Source organism: Dendronephthya gigantea, unplaced genomic scaffold, assembly GCF_004324835.1.
Source record: "Dendronephthya gigantea isolate DGI-Jeju-01 unplaced genomic scaffold, DenGig_1.0 000089F, whole genome shotgun sequence".
In the NCBI taxonomy this organism is placed as follows: Eukaryota; Metazoa; Cnidaria; class Anthozoa; order Malacalcyonacea; family Nephtheidae; genus Dendronephthya; species Dendronephthya gigantea.
The window spans coordinates 757,244-777,500 of NW_021163099.1; the positions used below are offsets into that span (position 1 = coordinate 757,244).

General features: G+C 36.2%; 2 protein-coding genes across 2 annotated transcripts; both read left to right on the plus strand.

The window, feature by feature from the left end:
• Positions 1-4,720: 4,720 nt before the first annotated feature.
• On the plus strand, positions 4,721-6,714 carry LOC114533327 (lactadherin-like). Its single transcript, XM_028554836.1, has 2 exons — positions 4,721-5,043; positions 6,247-6,714. Exons 1-2 carry the CDS (start codon positions 4,744-4,746, stop codon positions 6,388-6,390), a joined length of 444 nt encoding a protein of 147 aa, XP_028410637.1. The 5' UTR covers positions 4,721-4,743; the 3' UTR covers positions 6,391-6,714.
• A 5,082-nt stretch (positions 6,715-11,796) lies between these two features.
• Positions 11,797-13,907, plus strand: LOC114533365 (melatonin receptor type 1C-like). The gene is made up of 2 exons (XM_028554875.1): positions 11,797-12,093; positions 12,177-13,907. The coding sequence occupies exon 2, from the start codon at positions 12,289-12,291 to the stop codon at positions 13,276-13,278; it is 990 nt and encodes a 329-aa protein (XP_028410676.1). The 5' UTR covers positions 11,797-12,093; positions 12,177-12,288; the 3' UTR covers positions 13,279-13,907.
• Positions 13,908-20,257: the final 6,350 nt, after the last annotated feature.

Here is a 20,257-nt window from a genome sequence, read left to right on the forward strand (position 1 = left end):
GCGCGATGCCGAGTGAAAAAAACTGCAATCCGCTCATGCGTTTGGTCATAAAAAGTAGGAACGCTTTCTATACGTTTTATCAGTTCGTGTGATGCATCGCAAGGTGCACCTTTTAAATTGTCAAAACGTCAAACCGGGCTATATATATATAAGAATTGGCTTTTATATATATATTATAATTATCATGCATGACTATCAAAGATTCTACCGACACTCTACGGCGTCTCCTGTTCCACCATATTAGTGTGTAATATGTTAACAATTAATTCAAACATGCAATATATTGACAACGATCCTTAAGGTTTATTCGAGTTGTGGCATTCGTTTTCGAAAACCGTGTCGTCTAGCTCTCGAGCAATGAAATATTATCCGGCTGATCATGCACGGAATTTTAGAAAATATATCAATAATAATTTCAAATCTAGAAATGTATTGCCGCTTATAACTTTCCCAAAAAAATTGTGTTAAAAGTGGATCAAAGATCAACGGACAGTTATCAACAAATTAATCTATACTGTACATGTATATATTCAATAATCGCAATATTTGCGTGCAGGGATGCTAATATTTACATATAATAATCCTGAGAAATTAATAAGATCCGCCTATTTCGAAACATCTAGTCCATTACAAACGGCCTGCCGGCACAGTGTGTAATTATTGCATAAAACGCAATCGCGGAAGCATATCAAAGGAATTATAATTAATGTAAAGAAAGTTTGATTGAAAGATCGTTAATGCATCATATATAAGCTGTTTCTAAGAACTTCATTTCATTGTAAAGGTTTTGTCGCGGATGTACGTTGAAAGGGAAAATGAGGAGATTGGTTAAAACAGTTTTCTCGTTCCTACTATTTTTGATGCTGTTTTTCTTTGCAATTTTTGCCAAAGCGGAAGATAAATTCTGCAAGTCAGATAATGCAGTGAATTCGGCAACGTCTTTCCGTTTGTTGTGGAAAGGTACGAAATTTACATTTATAATTCTATCGATGTCTCAGTTTGTAGCCACCAATGCAAGCTAGAATTATAAAGTGCATCATTACCAAAATAGTCTGTACAAATCAAACATAAATTTAATACCCTGTATTTTCCCTACATGCATGCACTTATGGAACACAGCATTTCATTAATAATTATAATCCATGGTTTAAATCGCATGTTTATTATGTGTAGAGTTTTACGCCACCGAGAAAAATCGTATTTAAAACCCCGTAAAGTACGATATTTTTACGTGTAAAAATATCATTTTCGGCAAGCCAATCAAAAACTGCGTAGGAAATATGTGCAAACAATCAAAACATCTGTTGTAAAACGTTCCGGTTTTTTAATTTTCGACTTCCTGCATCCCCGTGTTTTGCCGCAATCAAGCGAAAGGTTTTTGTCAAAAATACTTTTTACCGACTACAACTATAAGCGCACTTTACCGAACATGCATTGTTATTTTAAATGAGTGCCCTTCAATAAATATTTGTTTTTGAGTTACTAAGAATTGTCGTTTGCTTATAATTTGTTCATATAATAAACAGAATATTACATGATTGCTTGGAAATATGGATTCGGTCTTTGATAATGTATAAAAGATGCATGCCCGACCATGAAAGAATTGTCCGATGTTTCCCTGCGGGAAAAAAAATTGCAGCGCCGTATAGTTAAAAAGATAATTTCAAATAACTTCTAAAACGTGGTGTACTGCAATAAATCGGAACATTAAATATAAACATTAAATTCATTCCGATGCATGATTCAACTTTGTTGAGTGCTAGCTCAGTTTTTAGTTTTGACTGACATTATTTTTTTTTATTTTTTGCCTAAAACATGTTTCACTCGGATGGTTTTTATTTGCATGCAAAATTTCCGAGTATATTTTATTGTTAGGAAATTAAAGGACCTTAAATGGCAACATTCGTTAATAATTTAACCCCATATGAAAAGCAATATATTAGAAACAGCTTTTTTTGTTTATTCATGCTTGAACGTTTAACTTGGTATTCTCTAATTTTATATAGATGTATGCTCTCTCCCGAAAAATTTGCGTATAAATGAAGAAACATGTAATTTTTTAAGCAGCTGCGCCCTGACATGTTTGCAGGAACCGTTTTGTGCCGGGTATAACTTTAAGAATATACTCCAGAAAAAGAGCTCGAACTGTCAGTTAGCACACGCATTGAACTATAACATGAGCGTCTGTAACAAAAACGACAAAGGCTGGGTGTTTTATCATTTGCTTGGCCATAGAAAGGTAAGAACTTCTGTACTTGACGACCCCTTTTCGCGGACCCCTTTTTCGGTCGATGAAGTAAAAATTTAATTGTCATTTCGTAAACACTTCGTATAATAAACGCGGTTCTTAAATTAAATTTATATCAATCGTTTTGACAAAATGTAGAACATGCACTAATGTTCTCTTTTTATGAAAGGCCCATCTCTTTCCTTGTATATTCATTCTGCTTATATATGTGTATGAGTGGTATTATACTCCCTATGTCTATGAAGACTCATCAATGTCGTATCAATTAATAGGGGTGTCCCACTCATGCATGAGACCGAGCGAAACGCAGAAAATCATTTTGAGACAAAATCGCTGCTGATTTTACACCATGCATGCATCGACAAAAAAATGAACTTATTGAAGTAGTAATTGAACTGAACTCCGATTGTAAATGCATTCACCATAGTGTTATATCTACAATACATAACACTGTAAAACGGAACAAATTAATAATAAAATTGAAAAATAATAACATAGCATTATTGCCTATCGTATAGCATGATCATATGATATATACATGTAGCGTCATAAATATAAATTATACCATCATGCTTATACTGTAAAATATTAAAATTCAAACATCATAAGATGCATGCGATTCCATCATATTGTTTTTCAACTTAACTTAAGCCAATCCCTGATATCGATAGGTACCTTCCAATAAAATGAAGAATTGTAAAAATGGAGGTCACACAGTCATCGATCTTCGAGATGGACCTGGTTCAGATCCTTATAGATGTAAATGTCCACAGCACTACAAAGGGGAACTTTGTGAATATAGTAAGCTATTTATATATACCCTGTTTCACGCACGTTTTTAACTGAATAACAAGACGCCGTTCTGGCGTTAACTCCGGCGCACGTGCCAGTCTTCAAGATAGAGCTTCTGAACATAAACAATACAGCTCGCGTATTGTTTTGCATACATATTCGCATTTAGATGCCTTGCGAACCTAAATGTTCGATCGCGAAATTCAGAAGCACATCGCAGTATAGAAGTTCAATTGTTCAAAAATGTAAGTAAACCGCATGATACATTCGCCTTTGGAATTCGCAGTTATATAGTTATCATTAAATCTTCGATCCTGTCCAAACTACGCAACGTGTCAATGCGCACATACACGACCACATCATCTTGTTAAACGGCGAAATAGCAGCGACATCATTAAAATAGGACCGGAATCTACATGTATTAAATATATTCTTACCCCAATTCAATCTAAACTTAATCGAACAGCATGAAAAGAACAGTTTATTTGTTCCTCTTGGAGGAATTGCCGTATCATGCGAACGAAATCGAATCGCGCATTGGAAAATTAGCCAAAGCTGTGCACCACAACTCTTGGGAGATAAGACTGGGACGTTGATAAATACGGTCACATACACATTTCAAATACAAGTATATTTCGCGCCATTACACACTTGCGACGACGAAAAGTAAAACAAAAACAAAAACAAAACAAAACCGGGGCGAATTTTCAACTTCGTCGCTGACGCCGGAGTGATAACGTCTAATGATATTTTAGTTGAATGGACGATATAATGTGGACCAAACTCATTCATGCATAAGCTCGCTGTTTCTTACCATATGCAAGGTATACTGTTGTCGCTTTTTCACGACAATATGTTGCCATGAAGTTTTATAGTCTCTGTACGGATGTAAGCTAGTTTCTTCTTCCCGTCGCCGACATGAGTGTCACATGTGTACTAATTTGTACTTCACCCATGCGTATAGTCCTCAAGTTTTATTAAAATACAAAAAAGGCCGTTCACGGCACACAAAAATTCATATCAGAAATAAAGAATACAAAGTAAACACTGGCCATGCACAAAAACTACATTACTTACACATCAATTCATTAACTTTCCGAATCGAAACATTCAATGTGAATATCAGCGATTTTATAAATTCTTTGCGAGAATATATAATTATAGGGGTCTATACAACTAAAACTTTGAGTAATATCTGAATATTTCAAAGCTGCCCTATTGATCAAGATGTTGGCAAACAGTGCGCTACGTGTGTTTGCGACGATTTTACGTTTTATACTTCTGTTCAAAGCATTTTGTAGTAAAAGTAGAAAGCCATTAATTATGATGTAAGGTAAAATGCAAATTGGGGCACAAGAGACGGCAATTTCTGTCGCTAATAAACGCATGGTCATGGCCAGCCTAACGGTTTTTCCTGCTATGCTAATAATTATTATGGTGTTCTTTGACTGTGAAAACAATGAAATTCTAAAGGCATGAATTATTATGATAACTGGAAATTTTCTTAACGGGACAAAATCTGGCTACGATACTTTGCTTGCTATGGTTTGAATTAAAGAAATATGATGAATTTTTATGATGAATAAACATGAATCTTTCGTGCGTTGAAATAATCAAGAAGCCGGCCAAATAACTTCCAAAAAATTGTAATGAAATACTTCTCTCTACAATTAGCTCAATGTCTAATCCCGGTGCCACTAGGCATGGAGAGCGAGAAAATACCTGACGGGAAAATCACTGCGTCATCGTACTATGATGAAAGATACCTACCCCACTATGCAAGATTGAGAAGAGTTGGTAAAAATTGCAGTTGGGAACCTCCCTACAACTTTAATTCAGCCACGTGGGTTCAAGTCGATCTAGGGAAACTGGCCATTGTTACAGGAATAGCGACACAAGGAAACTGCTACACTAGTCCCACAGAATGGGCAAAATCGTATTCGGTTTCGTACAGCAAAGATGGAAATAATTGGAAATATTTTGAAGAATCAGGAGGTGTAAAGGTACAGTAATAAATAGGCCAGGACATGCAGTTAGGAAAATCATTAGAGAATTTCAATAATAACGTTACAGGTCATTATATATCACAGTATGCTTTATTTTACATACTTGTAACAACCAGCTTGTTATATTTCTAACAACTAAGTGTTATTCCCGGCGGAAACTAGCGTAATGATTGGGATGGGTTCGAAATCAATATTCCTCCCCAAGGCCTTCGCTGCCAGACGATTGTAATTACGCCCGGGAATGCAAATGCGAAATTGAAGTTGTCCTCCATTATGTCTTGCACATTGAGCGTTTGTGTCATTGTGCCTATCAGTCAAGCAAACCATTGGAAACGTGCGATTGGCTATGTTAGAATTTTGGTTTGCGCCAGCATAGCTGATATTTTAAAACTTTGGAATAATATTTTTCACTCAGGTGATCTTCAATGGCGGAACCAGCCTAACAATTTGGTCATGCTATGCAAATTTCAAGTCATTAAAATTATTAAAATCTTTAGAAATTCATTGTTTTCACAGTCAATGAACACCAAAATATTAGCATAGCATCACTAAAATTGTCAGGCTGGCTACGCCACTGGTGATCTTGAATACAAAACAATTGACTCGCAAAATTGTATAAAGGGAATGGAAAGATATCTTCGCATAGAAAATCCACGATTTTGAAGCTTTCTTAGAGTGTTTTTGAAGAAGTAAATGGGTAGTATTTTTATGTTAAAGGACGTGTTTTGCACGTTTGATACTAGAATTTATCAACAAATGTATGATAATCTTTGAGTTTATTTTTCACCAATTTCATTAAAATTATTCTGATTGGGAAGGTGGTTATTTCAAACTAAGTTTAAAGGTGAATCTGATTTAAAAAGGCATTGAAATTTCGCTGAAAATTTTAGTATTTAAAACCATTCGTAGCAATATAATAATTATAGTTGAATTTGATAGCTCAAGAGTCGCTCAATTTTCTGGGACGTCGAACATTCAGCAGAAACGAGTACCATGACATTTTACTATTGGAAAAATATGATCTGTTGAAAAACACCACAAATGTGTAGATCCAAGAGCGTAAAAACCCCCCATTCTTTCAGAAATTTTCATAGCAGTATATTCTCGCACAAACGTTTGCTAGCAATGTTTTGGGTATTTTATATTCTAATCAATATAATATGTACATGTAACAGTGCAACATGATAATTTTCATTTTAGGTTTTTCAGGCAAACAGGGACAAGCATACCATTGTAACCAATGTGTTTAAGAATGCCACTCAAGCCCGGTACCTGCGTATTTGGCCAAAAACGTGGTCGTATTATCCAGCGTTGAGGCTCGAATATTACGGATGTTATCTGTAGGACTTGTGTTGCACAGATGATTTTGAATTTTACCATCTTATGTGAACAGAGAACCTAGAGAGACAATGTAATGATGCGTAAATTAAGTCGTCCTTAGTTTATTGGACGGCAACACGACGACGACGCGGCTGAAATTATTCTTTAGATAAATGCTATAGCAAAGTTGTTGTTGTATATTATTAATTGTACCAATTTGAGTATAAGGCGTTAAGAACATTGTACTGACATGTGTTTAAGGACAATTCTATAGAGCCTACTTCGAGGTATAGGTCTCCCTGGGTCCTGAAATGCACCCGTTCTAGGCAAGACGTAAAAAACCTCGTTTTCCCGTTGTTAACAAAACGAAGACGACTTCTAAAACCCATCATGGTCTTTAATTATTCATTTCTTTTCAATGACCCATGTATTGATAGCCGTCGTCGTTGCGTTCGCGTCCTACATGCTTAAGGTCGCTAAAGTTGCCATTTTACCGCGTGAACACCTGAACCAGACGATTTCTTAAACGTTTGGTTCAAAATTCGTCGGGTTCCCGTGTGAACGTACGTAGTATACCTTTAGTAGAAAATATAGTAAAAAATAATATAGACCCACGCCTTTTAGATACACTCCTTCGGAAATATGGCTCATTTTCATAAATTATTATAGGTTAAAGTTTAATAAACTATTTATTATATTGTTATACTACTTTAATAATGTTGAATAAACCATTTTTATTTAGATTTACAAGACTAAATATCAAAACTTTAACACTCTGCACGTGACAAAAGCTGTAGCCAGATCGCTTAATTGGAGGGGTACATGTATATCTTTAGATATACTCATTTTTACACATCAGAGGAATAATAGCGCACAAACTAAATCAGTCCAGCATGAATACATGAATATGCACCACCCTCCTTCCTCCAATTAAAGCTCGAAGTTCACACAGTCCTTATTTCAGTGCGAGGGATGTTGGTTAGATTAAGGTTGAGTTTGGATTGAGACAGGAGACTATAGTTGATATAAACAGTTGTCCGAACAATGAGATTGTTAAATAGTTTTTTTTTTATTTTCTTATACGCTAGGTAGTAGGATCTTTACAAGGTTTTAACCATTTTTTCTAAATGTTTTCTTTTAAATGTTCTCTCTTTTGCTTCAAGTCTTCGTTGTTACTGTCGTTTCTTTTTTGTTTCTTCTTTTCTTGTCGAGCTTTTTCAACGTTTCATATGGCTTTTACTCCGTTAGTCCACGGATGGTTCGAGTGCTTTGCGCCTCTTTTTATGATAAAATTTGAGGGGATCTTGAAGACGCGCTAGGCAAAGTGATGTGATTCACACTATCCAATCAACGTTGTATGTTACAAGTGTGAGTTGGCGTTGGAAGTTCGGTCCAACTCTCGCATTTTGTTTATAACCCGTGCAATAATCTGGTATTAAGTTTAACTGCTTTTGAATATGCCTTCACGTGGCTGTTGTTGAATACAACACCACCACGCAAACGAATATATTTATATTCCTTCAAACGGCTGTTGAACATTTGGCCTTGACACTTGGCCTGTTGAACATGCCTTCGTATGGTTAATGGCTTTTTGTTTTGAATACTTAGCCATACGTACGGCTGTTGAATATTTCGCCTTAAGGCCGTTGAATCTGCCTTCGTATGGCTGTTGAATACTTAGCGATACAGCTGCTGAATATTTAGCGTAACATCATGCACCACACAAATGAATATATTTATATGCCTTCACACGGCTGTCTACATGGCTTCGTATGGCTGTTGAATACGCCTTTGTATTGCTGTTATAAATACTTAGCGATATGGCTGTTAAAAAATAAAAACTGCTTTCCAGGCCTGCGTACACAATAGAAAGTCTGACCTCCCTGATTTCACAAACAAACTTGAATTCTTAATTAGATCCCTGGAAATGGACAGACATCTACCAAAGCAGAAAGCAGATCGGGATTTATGTCGACTATACATAACTCGGCTGGAGACTAGGCACGAGAAATTAAGAACGTCATGTAACGTCAAAAATAGTGTGCTGCCTCGCTGAGGCTCGGCAGCAATAATGGCCAGATAAAAGTCTGGCAGGACTGGATTACGCTAAAAATAAACAAATAATCATGTGATGTTATTAGTGATTAAAAGTACTAGTGATGTTTGAAAATTTGGCCAGATTGGACTCGCCCCGCTAGCTCGTCTAAGTTTTCAAACATCACTCGTTCTAGTAATCCTCAACTGTACAGTCTGTACTCGCCATCGCACATAGTGAATATACACACCTGACCACTCATAAAAATGCATCGCCGCTGATTTTAACATTATTCGCCTGTTTTTAGACACGAAGCCGTAGTTAGGCTCCTTTTATTTAACCTAAATTAGCAAAGTTGCAATCTTTTTGTATAAACATCCTATTATATAGAAATTCCTCGTTAATATTTAATACATTCCGTTATCCGACATTTGCAAAAGAAACTTTGCCCTGCATTATATTTCCAAACATGCTTCGACCACAGGCACCTGTCACAGGCTATAATTGTGATGAGTAAATACAAACAGGGCTATTTGTAAATCGAACTAAAGATCTCTTAGTCACGGAAAAGGAAAGGGGGAAGGGGCAGTAGGCGTACAGAAACATTTGAATCTAGAGACGTTGGGCAAATTGTTATCGATTTGTACTAATGCGTCGGGTAATTTCTTTCAGGTTGTTACGCCTATTCTCTCAGTGTCAGCCACGGATGACTTGCTACCCAGCCATAGTGGTATGTAGTAACAAAGATTTTATCAACCATTAAAACAATTATCACCCAGCGTGGGTGGGTAAAGCCGGTTTTCCACTAGCGATATTTTTCGCGCGAAGCGACTTTATTCCTTTGTATTTGAGCAATTTGTTCCAGATGGTTGCAGTGGAGAGCTCTGAAACAAAAGTAAAATGTCGCTTCGCGCGAAAATTATCGCTAGTGGAAAACCGGCCTAACGTTGTCTGAGGCACTCAATGGCATGGTTACAAGTCAACAATAGAGTTTTATAATGCGTGCTATAGCTTGTGAGTAAGAACGTATATATATTTATATAGAGAGCCGGTTCTCTGCCAAATCATACTGTTGAATTGAATGCAGTCTTTTTTCATTTCGAGACATAAAGTATTAAGCACAGTAGTAAAATATTGTGAAAACAATAACTAAGCAGTTTCTACCGTACTGATCAGTTGGCTACACAAAATATCCAGCAATCCAATTAGCAATATTGCATTTAAATAATGCTCTGACTTGATCAGGTTTCAGATTCTTAGCTCAAGCCGGGTTGAAAGTTCAATCAAATACGTGCAGGATGCCAGGATTGAATTTGAAGCACTGCATGCACACTCCTAGAAGCTTAAGAAAACTGAAAAAGTGTCCTTTATATAGCTACACGAATAGAAATATCACATATTTTAGCGAGCTGCAAACAAGCTGTCACTGAGCAACTTGTGTTTGCACTGCGAACTTGTTGATAAGTTGTAACAAACTTGTTGAATCATAAGGCTTATTTGTTGCAACACGTCTGCTACGGACATCCAGGGCCATCGCTAGAAGCCTAATTGGGGCAGTGCATATTCGTATATTCATGTTCGAAACAATATCTAACAAATGAAAACAGTCGTTCCCTCCTTGGGGTGCCAAATTACTGAAAAAGAAGCCAAAAAACATTGTTGTAGTCGACTCTTGAAACAAATGAAACAACGATTAATCGATTATGGTAATAATATTTGGCTAATTTATTCGGTAATCTGGCAACCCTGAACGCCCCCCCCCCCCCTCCCCGCCCAATTAAGCTTCTGTAGCGACATCCCTACAGACGTCAACTTAACAATTTTTCTACAATACAGTGATGTCGCCAGTATCGATAAGTGGGGTGGACATAGTCATATATTCATGTTCACAGACCGTTAAAACAATCAATTTGTTATATCGTAGCAGACGTAGCTATATCAAACTTGTCAGAACAATCTTCGGATATTGCAATCATGATCAGGCTTCCTACATGTTGTTAGCAGCTTTATTCTAACAGGAACCGTTATTATAGCAACTTGGAGAAAGCCGAGTGAGAATTCGCCTTTGTGGACAGCTTGTGAACAAACAAGTAATTTACAAACTTGTTACATCAACTTGTGCATTTTCTCGTGTGTAGGTTTATGTAAGGTTTAGTGCACGTGACGAGTGACACGCTGTCAAATATCAAGACCACAAGATATCTACTTTCGGTATATTCGTATTACAGGCATATAATTATACCACTTTACGCTTCAAATTTAACTTGTTTTATAGATTATTAGATATCTAAAAGCGATTTTGTGAGATTTGTAGAATAATTCTAATGGTTCCGGGCTGGAATTTTAGGTGTGTAAAGTGTTCATGAATTCCATCCGAAATTAAGTTACATAATATTTATCAAGCTTCAGGCTTTGGAAGTACAAAAGGTCGTCAACGTACATAAGGCCGATGCGCCTATGCCGGAATTTCTAAATTTATCAGCTACCCCCCGGTTTACTAGAATATATTGATTGCCGGATAGTTTATACTAAAAAGGAATGCTTTTATCGGCACGGCACGGCTAAAATTGGTACCCGTACCCAATTTTATAAATGTTCAGGCTACCAAAACAAAGGCCGATGGCCGCGATGAAATGGGTATGATTGGCACGCTGATCACAATGTCCTTGTTGAGTACTTCGTCAGGAGGTAGCCACCGTGGCAAATTTTATTTTTGAAGCGACGTGTTCAATCTAGGCGCTGACGAGCACCACATTCAGGCACTTCGTCTGAACGTAGCCTTACCAGATGGAAGAAAGATCTGTATTGGACACAGTGAAAATTACTGACTGGCCCGCCCCTCTTTAAACAGTCTGTTTGAATATGCAAAGAAAGAAAAATTAAGGACTTTTAGCTTTTCGCACGAATTGTACAACTTGGAAAGCCAGAAAGCTTACTAAAATTAAACATTTTTTTATAAGAACTACTCCACTCAAGATTGTGAAACGCTTTTTATATAGCAATGCAATACAATAAAATGTTTTCTTGAGTTCCTGGGGGATCAGATAATTAAAACTCGTTCGTTGTTTACTGTCTTAGTCTCACTTGTGTTTGCTCAAGATTTGCATGCTAACATTTCGATACATGCTTGTCTGCTATGCTCTGTTACAACCGGGTAAATATTACCTTTAATATACAGTTTGAATACATTATGCAAACTATAGTATGATAAAACGTAGACAATGACAAAGCACAGCACATTAAGTTATTTGGCACTGTATAAGCTGACAGGCCGCTTGCTTCCTGTACGTCAACGCTTGCTCAATTTAAATAAAGGTGATTAGCATATTAACTATATACAATTTATACCGTATATTGACAATGTATAATTAACTTAATGCGCCACTGGACACACGCTGATTATAATATCTCATAATGAATATGCCGTGGCAGAATTCAATATCTTCGTGATTCGCGGCTAAGAAAATTCATTCGACTGAGTTTACTATCTCACGGCCTCGACAAGGTTGACGTTGATTAATGACAACGCTCACTTCCTCTGCGAGGGGCATTATTATTCAGTGGGAAGTCATCAAAATACAATTACTTCGTAGGAAACTGTTTGCTTTGAGTATTGGATTGTTAAATGTTATGTTGGCATCAAATCGACAACAACTCGAATTTCAACACCTGAAATCGTCGAAAATAATGCTGTAAGTTTATATCATTCGTAATCCACGTTGTAAGCGAGTATTGAACCAATCTCGTGACCTGTTTGCTCTAATTTGCCCAATAGTTAACGTCGTGCCGGAAGCCAGCGGGATCATCAAGTCGGTATTTGAGTAAAATTATCGTGTAATATATATATTTATATAATCATACAACTGAATACGACTACAATCTGTACAATGGTGTCTGCCTGGACTGTTGTCGAAGCTATCTGCCTTGTGTGCGTCTTTATCGGAGCTTTGTCTGGGAATATGGCGTTATTCTTAATCGTGGCAAAAGTACGAACTCTCCAAACGAAGGGGAATGTATTTATACTGAACCTTGCTGCAGCGGATTTAATGGTATCACTCGTTAATCTACCTATAACTATTGTGACTGTGATCGCAGAAGACTGGATACTCGGAAACACAGTTTGTCTAATATCCGGCTTTATAACTCTGCTAACTTTCGTCGCTTCGTGCATGGCATTATCCATGATTAGCATCAATCGGTATCATGCCATAGTTCACTGGACGACATACGAGAGCACCTACACACGTCGAAAGTGTGCATTGTATGTCTTTATAACATGGACCATAACAATTATGCTATCTCTGCCACCGTTTTTTGGCTGGGCAAGTTTCGAATACGATCATGGGCAAAGTTATTGTTTTGCGGAATGGAGAGTGAGCAAATCGTATACAATATTCATGATCGCAGCTTGCCTAATGGGACCATTGACGGTCATGAGTTATTGCTATATCAAAATCATTCGTTACCATAGAGAAAGTGAAAGGGACGTTATCAGAGCGTCGATGACCACAACAGCATCGACCTCGACAACTTTCAGAATCACTCCTGATTTCGAAAGACGTCCAAGTAAAAAACGTCTGACCAAAACAATCGTCACATTAATTGTTGTGTTCGGAATTTGTTGGTCGCCATTTGCACTTATCATGATAGTCCAGGTGTTCTCGAGTGCATACGTGCCACGCGCGGTTGACTTTGGCTCCCTTGTCTTGGGTTATCTCAACAGTTTTTTCAACGTGATTGTGTACAACGTTACGAACAAAAAAATCCGAAAGGAATTCAGAAACTTATTTTACTCTGTCCTGTTATCGAAAACGAAAGACAGTGTTGATAGGTCGAGATCGTGCAGTATGAGCGCATCAACTGGGAATTATATATAGATCAGATTAGCACACAAGCAGTAATTGCTGTGTATATTACTTCACAAATATTTAAAAAAAAATGCTCGTAGGGGGCTTTCTTTTTAGCAGCAAAAATGGTCAAACCGATAATATTATGAAATCAAATAGAGTATTTCGTTAGTTATAAATGTTATTTTTCGTGTTTGGCTGATGTCAATAAACGCTATACTTGATTGCAGAGATGTTGAAACACTCCAAATTCAAGAAATCTGTTTTTTCTGAAATTCAACACGACCTGCCTGGCCATTTTTACCGCGCATAAAGAACAGTGTATTTCGCAATTCTGAAGCCAAAAGAACGCTTTCTTCAGCAAACAAATGGCTATATAGCCGTAAGGGCACATAAGGAACTTGCCCTTAATTAGTAGAAATAAATGTTTATTTCAAAATACTGGTCGTAGTGGATAATAGTCTGTACTGAGTTAATGTATTTTTAACACCACGTTTTAACAGCAGGCAATAGAGACCAAGGTTTCTGGTTAAAATCTTGGGCATAACCCGTTGAGAAATCTGAAGAAAATTTCAGTTGCACCTTATAATAGAAAATTTACGAGTGAGAACATTTGAAATAACGCTTACAATTTGGAATTTAATTTCTGTCTCTATTTCTACTCCTACAATAATTATTTCTCTCCCTTTTCCTACTTTCCATTTTAAGTATTAAAACAATCCATTTTGAAATTGCAACTACTTATTTCGGGGATCTCCGAAATTCAGCATTCGAAAGCTGACTTTTGGATAACACATCTCCTGTAGAATCCTATCCCTACATTTTTGCTCCCCTATTCCCGCTTCCGTTTTGATTGTATAGTGCATACTACATACTGAGCAGCAATACAAAAGCTTGTCGGTGGTTTTCCAATCTATTATCATGATAGATTGCGTGCAGTTTTGACAACAATGCAGAATCAATGTACTTTGTCCTTAAAACGCCACTTCGCCCAGCTTTGCCCAGCTTTTGCCCTTTGCCAATAACACTCCCTTATTTACACTCTTTTTCGATGTCAACAGCTGAAATATAAGTTAGATAAAATGCCTAAAAACTATTATAGTTATATAGCTAATCAACTGTGACACATGTCAAATAATAAACCTATAATTCAAGAACATGATTAAAATTTCTATAAATGCTATCCACCTGCAAAGATATTAGATTTGTCAGTGTGCTGTAATGCTGTAGATAATATAGGCCTAGCCTACTCACTGTATGTGAACTATATTCTGCAATCTGATTGGTATACGATCAGCTCGTATGCGGTGAGTAGCAAAAACAAAATGGTAGACATTTTTTTTTAATGAGTGATGGAGAAGAGATTATAACAATTTAATTGATATGCATGGTGAGTGAAACTGACTGGAGCTCTTCACATGTTAAAAAAGCGATACATTTCACATGTATTATCATTGAGCAATACATTGATATATATATACAATGTTTAAATCGTTCATAAAATGCTATCGGGCCTATTGGCACTCGCTCTGACACTCTCGTATAATTTTAAAATAGCTTTTAGTGGAGATTTTGCTTGTAGCTATATCGCCTATAGTCGATAGAGCACGCTAGGCGTATACTTTTTCAGTCTCTGAAGCCTTGATTACCTCTCAGAGATATTTTGTTTTATGTTTTGGCGAATAAATGTAACCATTCAAGAAACTTAGTTTATTTATATTTCCGTGATCTCATGATCACGATTTAGTGTCAAATTTGTGATATCAAGTGATTAGTTGCCATATTTAATTACACAAAATTCAAGAGTTGATTTCCGCTAATATGATGCGGTCCAATATTTAAAATCAACAGACAATCGGCTAAAAATATTCTGACAGTCAAAAACAGACGTTCAAATTGCGATAATATATGGAAAGTTGATTATATTTATAATTTCCCGCTAAATGGTTTTTTAGTAATACTATAACTTGAGCTCGCTTAACTCGAGCTAAATCCGATTTCCCTTGAATTTGGCAGTGTTTTTTATAGCGGTAATTCACTCCGCTTAACTCGAACTCGCCTAACTCGAACCCCTCGCTAATTCGAACAAAATTTTGTTTTCCCTTGGTCAAATATATCCGGTTAACTTGAACTTTGGTTTCGAATCATAGATCAGCAAACTTTAAAATGTGAGAAGACAGCATTTTGACAACTGGAAACTATCGAGTAACAACAAGTTAATGAAAATGTATTATTGATTTTAAATTTCAAAAGATTTTCTGTAGTGCCATGGTCGTTATTGATCTAGCTTTTTTAGTTCCTTTTGTATTCTTTCGATCTTTTTAATTTTAAAACGTCGTCCACTCTCCGTGACCATTCATATTTGTAGGCATGATATCTCAATTGAAGAATGATTCGATTGTACACTGGCGGTTAAAAAAAAACTGCTCAAAACAAGTTAAAATGCTCTCAAATGAACGTAACTGTCCCTGTAACACTATATACGAGTAAATATAGACTAGATTACATGCTAAGCTATATGAAATATTAATATTTTGTTTCACTCTCCTTTGGCCTTATAATTGATGACGCCTTACACCGGCGTGGCATACTTTCTGTTAAGGTGGTAATCTTCACGGTCAAAAGAAATTCATCCTATGGACAGCCTTTACAGCAAGGCATAAATCATGGACGCTTTATGAATGAATTCCTTTCTTGCACCATAGCCGGACAATCTTCTGGATTGTCTATGCTTGCATTATCCCCTTGAGATTGTCCCACAGATTTTCAACAGGGTTAAGGTCTTTTGACTGTGCAGGCCAATCCATTTCTGTCACTCCCTCTTCCTGAAACCATTGTTTGACAATATCTTGGAAGTGTGGGAGGTTGCATTACATTATTGAAATATTGCTTAAAATGAGATAATTATACAAAATGCCAATGAAGCTCTCTCCAATATTTGCTTCTTTTTTATTAATTTGTATCTAAACAGTTCTTTTTGACCGCTAGTGTACAATAGAAAATAGATTGTCACGATTCCTGTTACATACGATAATAGCAACATTTGAGCAGTTTTTTTTGACCGCCAGTGTATTTTATACCTTATTGTATTACTTATAATAAACGTAATCTGACACCAATTCCGGTTCACTCGAACCCCGATAACTCGAATAATTTTTCTTTCCCCTTAGAAGTTCCAGTTACAGCGAGGGAATATACTGAACTTTTTAAACTGGAAAATTTTGAAATTGAAACACTGATGTAAATAGGTTACATGATTATCTCATTTGCCTACTCATCGTATGTGATCTATATTCCGCAGTCTGATTGGTATATGATCAGCTCGTATAGGGTGAGTAGGAAAAACAAAAATGGTAAACATTTTTTCTGAAGCCGGAGTGATAGGGAAGAAATTAAAACAATCCAATTGATATGCAGGGTGAGTAAAACTGACTGCAGCTTTTCAAATGTTAAAAAGGTAATATATTTTTACATGTATTAACATTGAGCAATACACTGATATCGCGGCACTCGCTCTCGTATAATTTTAAAATAGCTTTTAGGGGAGTTTTTGATTGTAGCTATATCGCCTATATAGTCGATAGAGCACGCGAGGGGCATACTTTTTCAGTCTCTGAAACCTTGATTACCTCTCAGAGATATTTTGTTTCTATGTTTTGGCGAAAAAATGTAACCATTCAAGAAACTTAGTTTATTTATATTCCGTGATCTCATGATCACGAGTGAGTGTAAATTTTTTGCTTAGTGATCAGTTCCAGCTGATCTGTGTATAAAAATCAACCAATCAGAAGCCAGATCTTGACAAAACTGAGTTATCATTTCCTTCATTGCAAAGGACTTCGACACTCGAAAATATCAAGTAATTTTATTATATTTATGTGAAAACACGTTTATTTTTTCCCAACTGCAAATTAGAATTTAAATTTTTCACCCTTTATACTATTAGTTGGAAGAATAAGTACAAATAACACCAGGCACATGATAACTAAGTTTTGTCGAGACGCTTTATGACGTCATGATCTCAGATCAGCTGGTTAGTCGCCATATTTAATTACACAAAATTCAAGAGTTATTTTCCGCTAATATGATGCGGTCCAATATTTAAAATCAATCACCAAAAAAAACGGACAATCGGCTGAAAATATTTTGATAGTCAAAAACAGACGTTCAAATTTTGATAATATAGAAAGTTGATTATATTTATAATTTGCCGCTAAATAAAACAAACAATAAAGACAACATGCAAATATACAAATAAGCGTACTATGATTATGTAATATCCATGACCTATTGCTGAAATAGTATATTGCTTAAATATATAGCTCTCGACCCTGTTGTTATATTTTTCAGCATAGTTTATATATATATATATATATTAATATATATATATATATATATATATATATATATGACAATATTTGATCTATTAATTAATCATCGTGTATGATTTCTATATATACTTAACATAATATATGCCTTTTGTATTTATCAATTATCACAGCATATGATTTATTTATTAATCATAGCAAAGTAATTTATTTATATTTAACAGAGTATATATGATTTATGTATTTATCACAGTATATGATTTTTGTATTCGTCACAGTATATGGTTTATTTATTCATCCATAGGCAGCCCGGTCAATGCGGGTACCGCATACTATCTTATGCATGTATATAATTATATGATTATATGATTTATTTTCATTCTGATCACTATACCAGAAGGTAAATGCTAATTTGGATTTCTTTCACGGCTGTATAATCGTCAATCTCTATTAACAATGATCTGCTGTTAAGCTGTCATATACACGAATTCAACTTTGACTTGGAAATTAAAATTTCTCTCTTCTTCAGTTTATCCGATTGAAATTACACAAAAACACCAAAGAACTCCAAACTAAAAACTGATGTCCATGCAAGAATAGCTTCGATTACTTTTACTTTTGGCTGCCTTCAGTATGAACCCGTATTTATGTCTTATCATGATAAAATTATAAACCAAGAGTTGCATCTAGAGTGTACCTATCGCCAAAATATCTGCAAAAGTGTTACTCCGGCAAAATTAGAAAAAAATCAAGTTCTGCCAGAATATACTTGAAATTAACTTCTGAATTACATTAACAGATTATGCAACATAGAAAAGTGGCATTAAAGATTCTTCAGCTCCCAACAGGAAGCGGACTTTAAACAAGGAAGGGCGAGTTCCTTTAGTACTGATGACACCCATGAACTCTTTCCCATGGAGTTTTAGGTATTTGTGGTAAACCGCAAACAGCTATAGCGGTTTGACGTTGACATTAATTTCGTATTTCGTTTGCACCCATTTTGGCTATTTACATACTTTGAAATATGCACGTACTGACTAATATGCACCATTTACATACTTTAAATGTTTTGAAACTTCATGACTTTACTGAATAGTTTTGCTGTTGAATTTCTTTACTAAACATTGTTTAAACCAGAAAGACATATTGCCAATTAAACGTATTATTGAATATTGATAATTGACAGTTGGTGTACTACATTGCCAACAAGCTTGGATAGTTCGCGGCCATAAGACCTAAAACAAAATCGAAATAATGAAACACTGACGTAAATAGGTTACATGATTATCTCATTCATATCAAACTCTTTCCTTATTGAGATGAACATTTGCTCAAACTAGTGTCCAGTTTTTTTCTATTACAAAATGCGCGCCTTGTAAAACAATATGGTGTCTAGACCAAAGCGCACATTATGCAAACCTCAACGTTTTGTCCACGAATTTGCGGTTCGATGTGGAAAAAAATCATTTAAACGGCAGGCGAAAGATAATAACCTTTACGACGTTGAGATCAAAAAGATTGATCAAGAAAATAAACGTGTTCGTACGCATTTTAAAGGATACGATTCGCGTTTTGATGAATGGCGACCCTATGGGCTATGGCAAAGTTAATATATTTCCCGTTTCTTCAGCATGAAAAGCCTCGTGTTTTGGCCGCCGCGTCAATATAGACGATAGAGCTGATAATAACAATAACAATAAAACCTTTTGATTAAAATTTCGCCCTTACACGCGCAGGTAGCCGATGTGAACGATATTAATGTCCCTTATTCCAGCATATTATATGTATAATATATACACAATATATCAATAAGAAAATCATTAATGTGTACTGCAGCAGCGTAGGCTATTGCCGACGCTATTTATTGCGCGCCGACGCAAAATATACACAACTGTGGTATTAAACAGTACTATATTAAAGCATACAAGGTGAAAATATAAAATTCTCTTGCCTGCTTATCTCGTAAGTAAACGTCGGGCCTCCATTCTGATTGTGTTCACATCACCAACAGCAGAGACTGCATTAATGTGTGAACAACATATGCAAATGCCGACCAATGTCGCAAAATACCTACAGTTCATGGCCATCGGTCCGAAGCTAATTCACGTTGAATATGTACGAAATTCATATCAAAATACGCGCCAAAACATGTAGATTTCAATTCCGAATGTAAGGAAAAGAAACATTGTATAGTGGAAGCAGTACGAGGAGTTTTCCCGCAACTTCCGCTCTAAACGGCGATTTTTGACCAATATTCTTATATAGCCCGCAACATTCAACCCCCAAAGTCCGACTCCGGGATACGACGAATCTTTACCAAAAACAATAAAGAATGTGCGGCATAGATCTAAATTTAATAATCCGTGTGTAAGTGAAAGATAGCTTCAGTTTCTAAGGCACACGAACAGAAAAAGCGCTTATTTTGGACGAGTTTGTATTGCGCACTGCTGGGGGTATCCTCGCTTGTAACGCGATATAGACTATTTGTATAGCGAGAGTTTGATATGTGCAAAAGCGTTTTGCTCATTGGCTCCGAGAAGGTAAGAGCCAGATGCATACTGGCATTATGTACCTAGCTAACTTCCCGAGAAAACTCAGATAGAGGGCAACAGTCACTGAAAAGGGGGTGGCCAGAAGCAAAAATATGAGGCACGGCGCAGGAAAATCACCGATATCCCTGT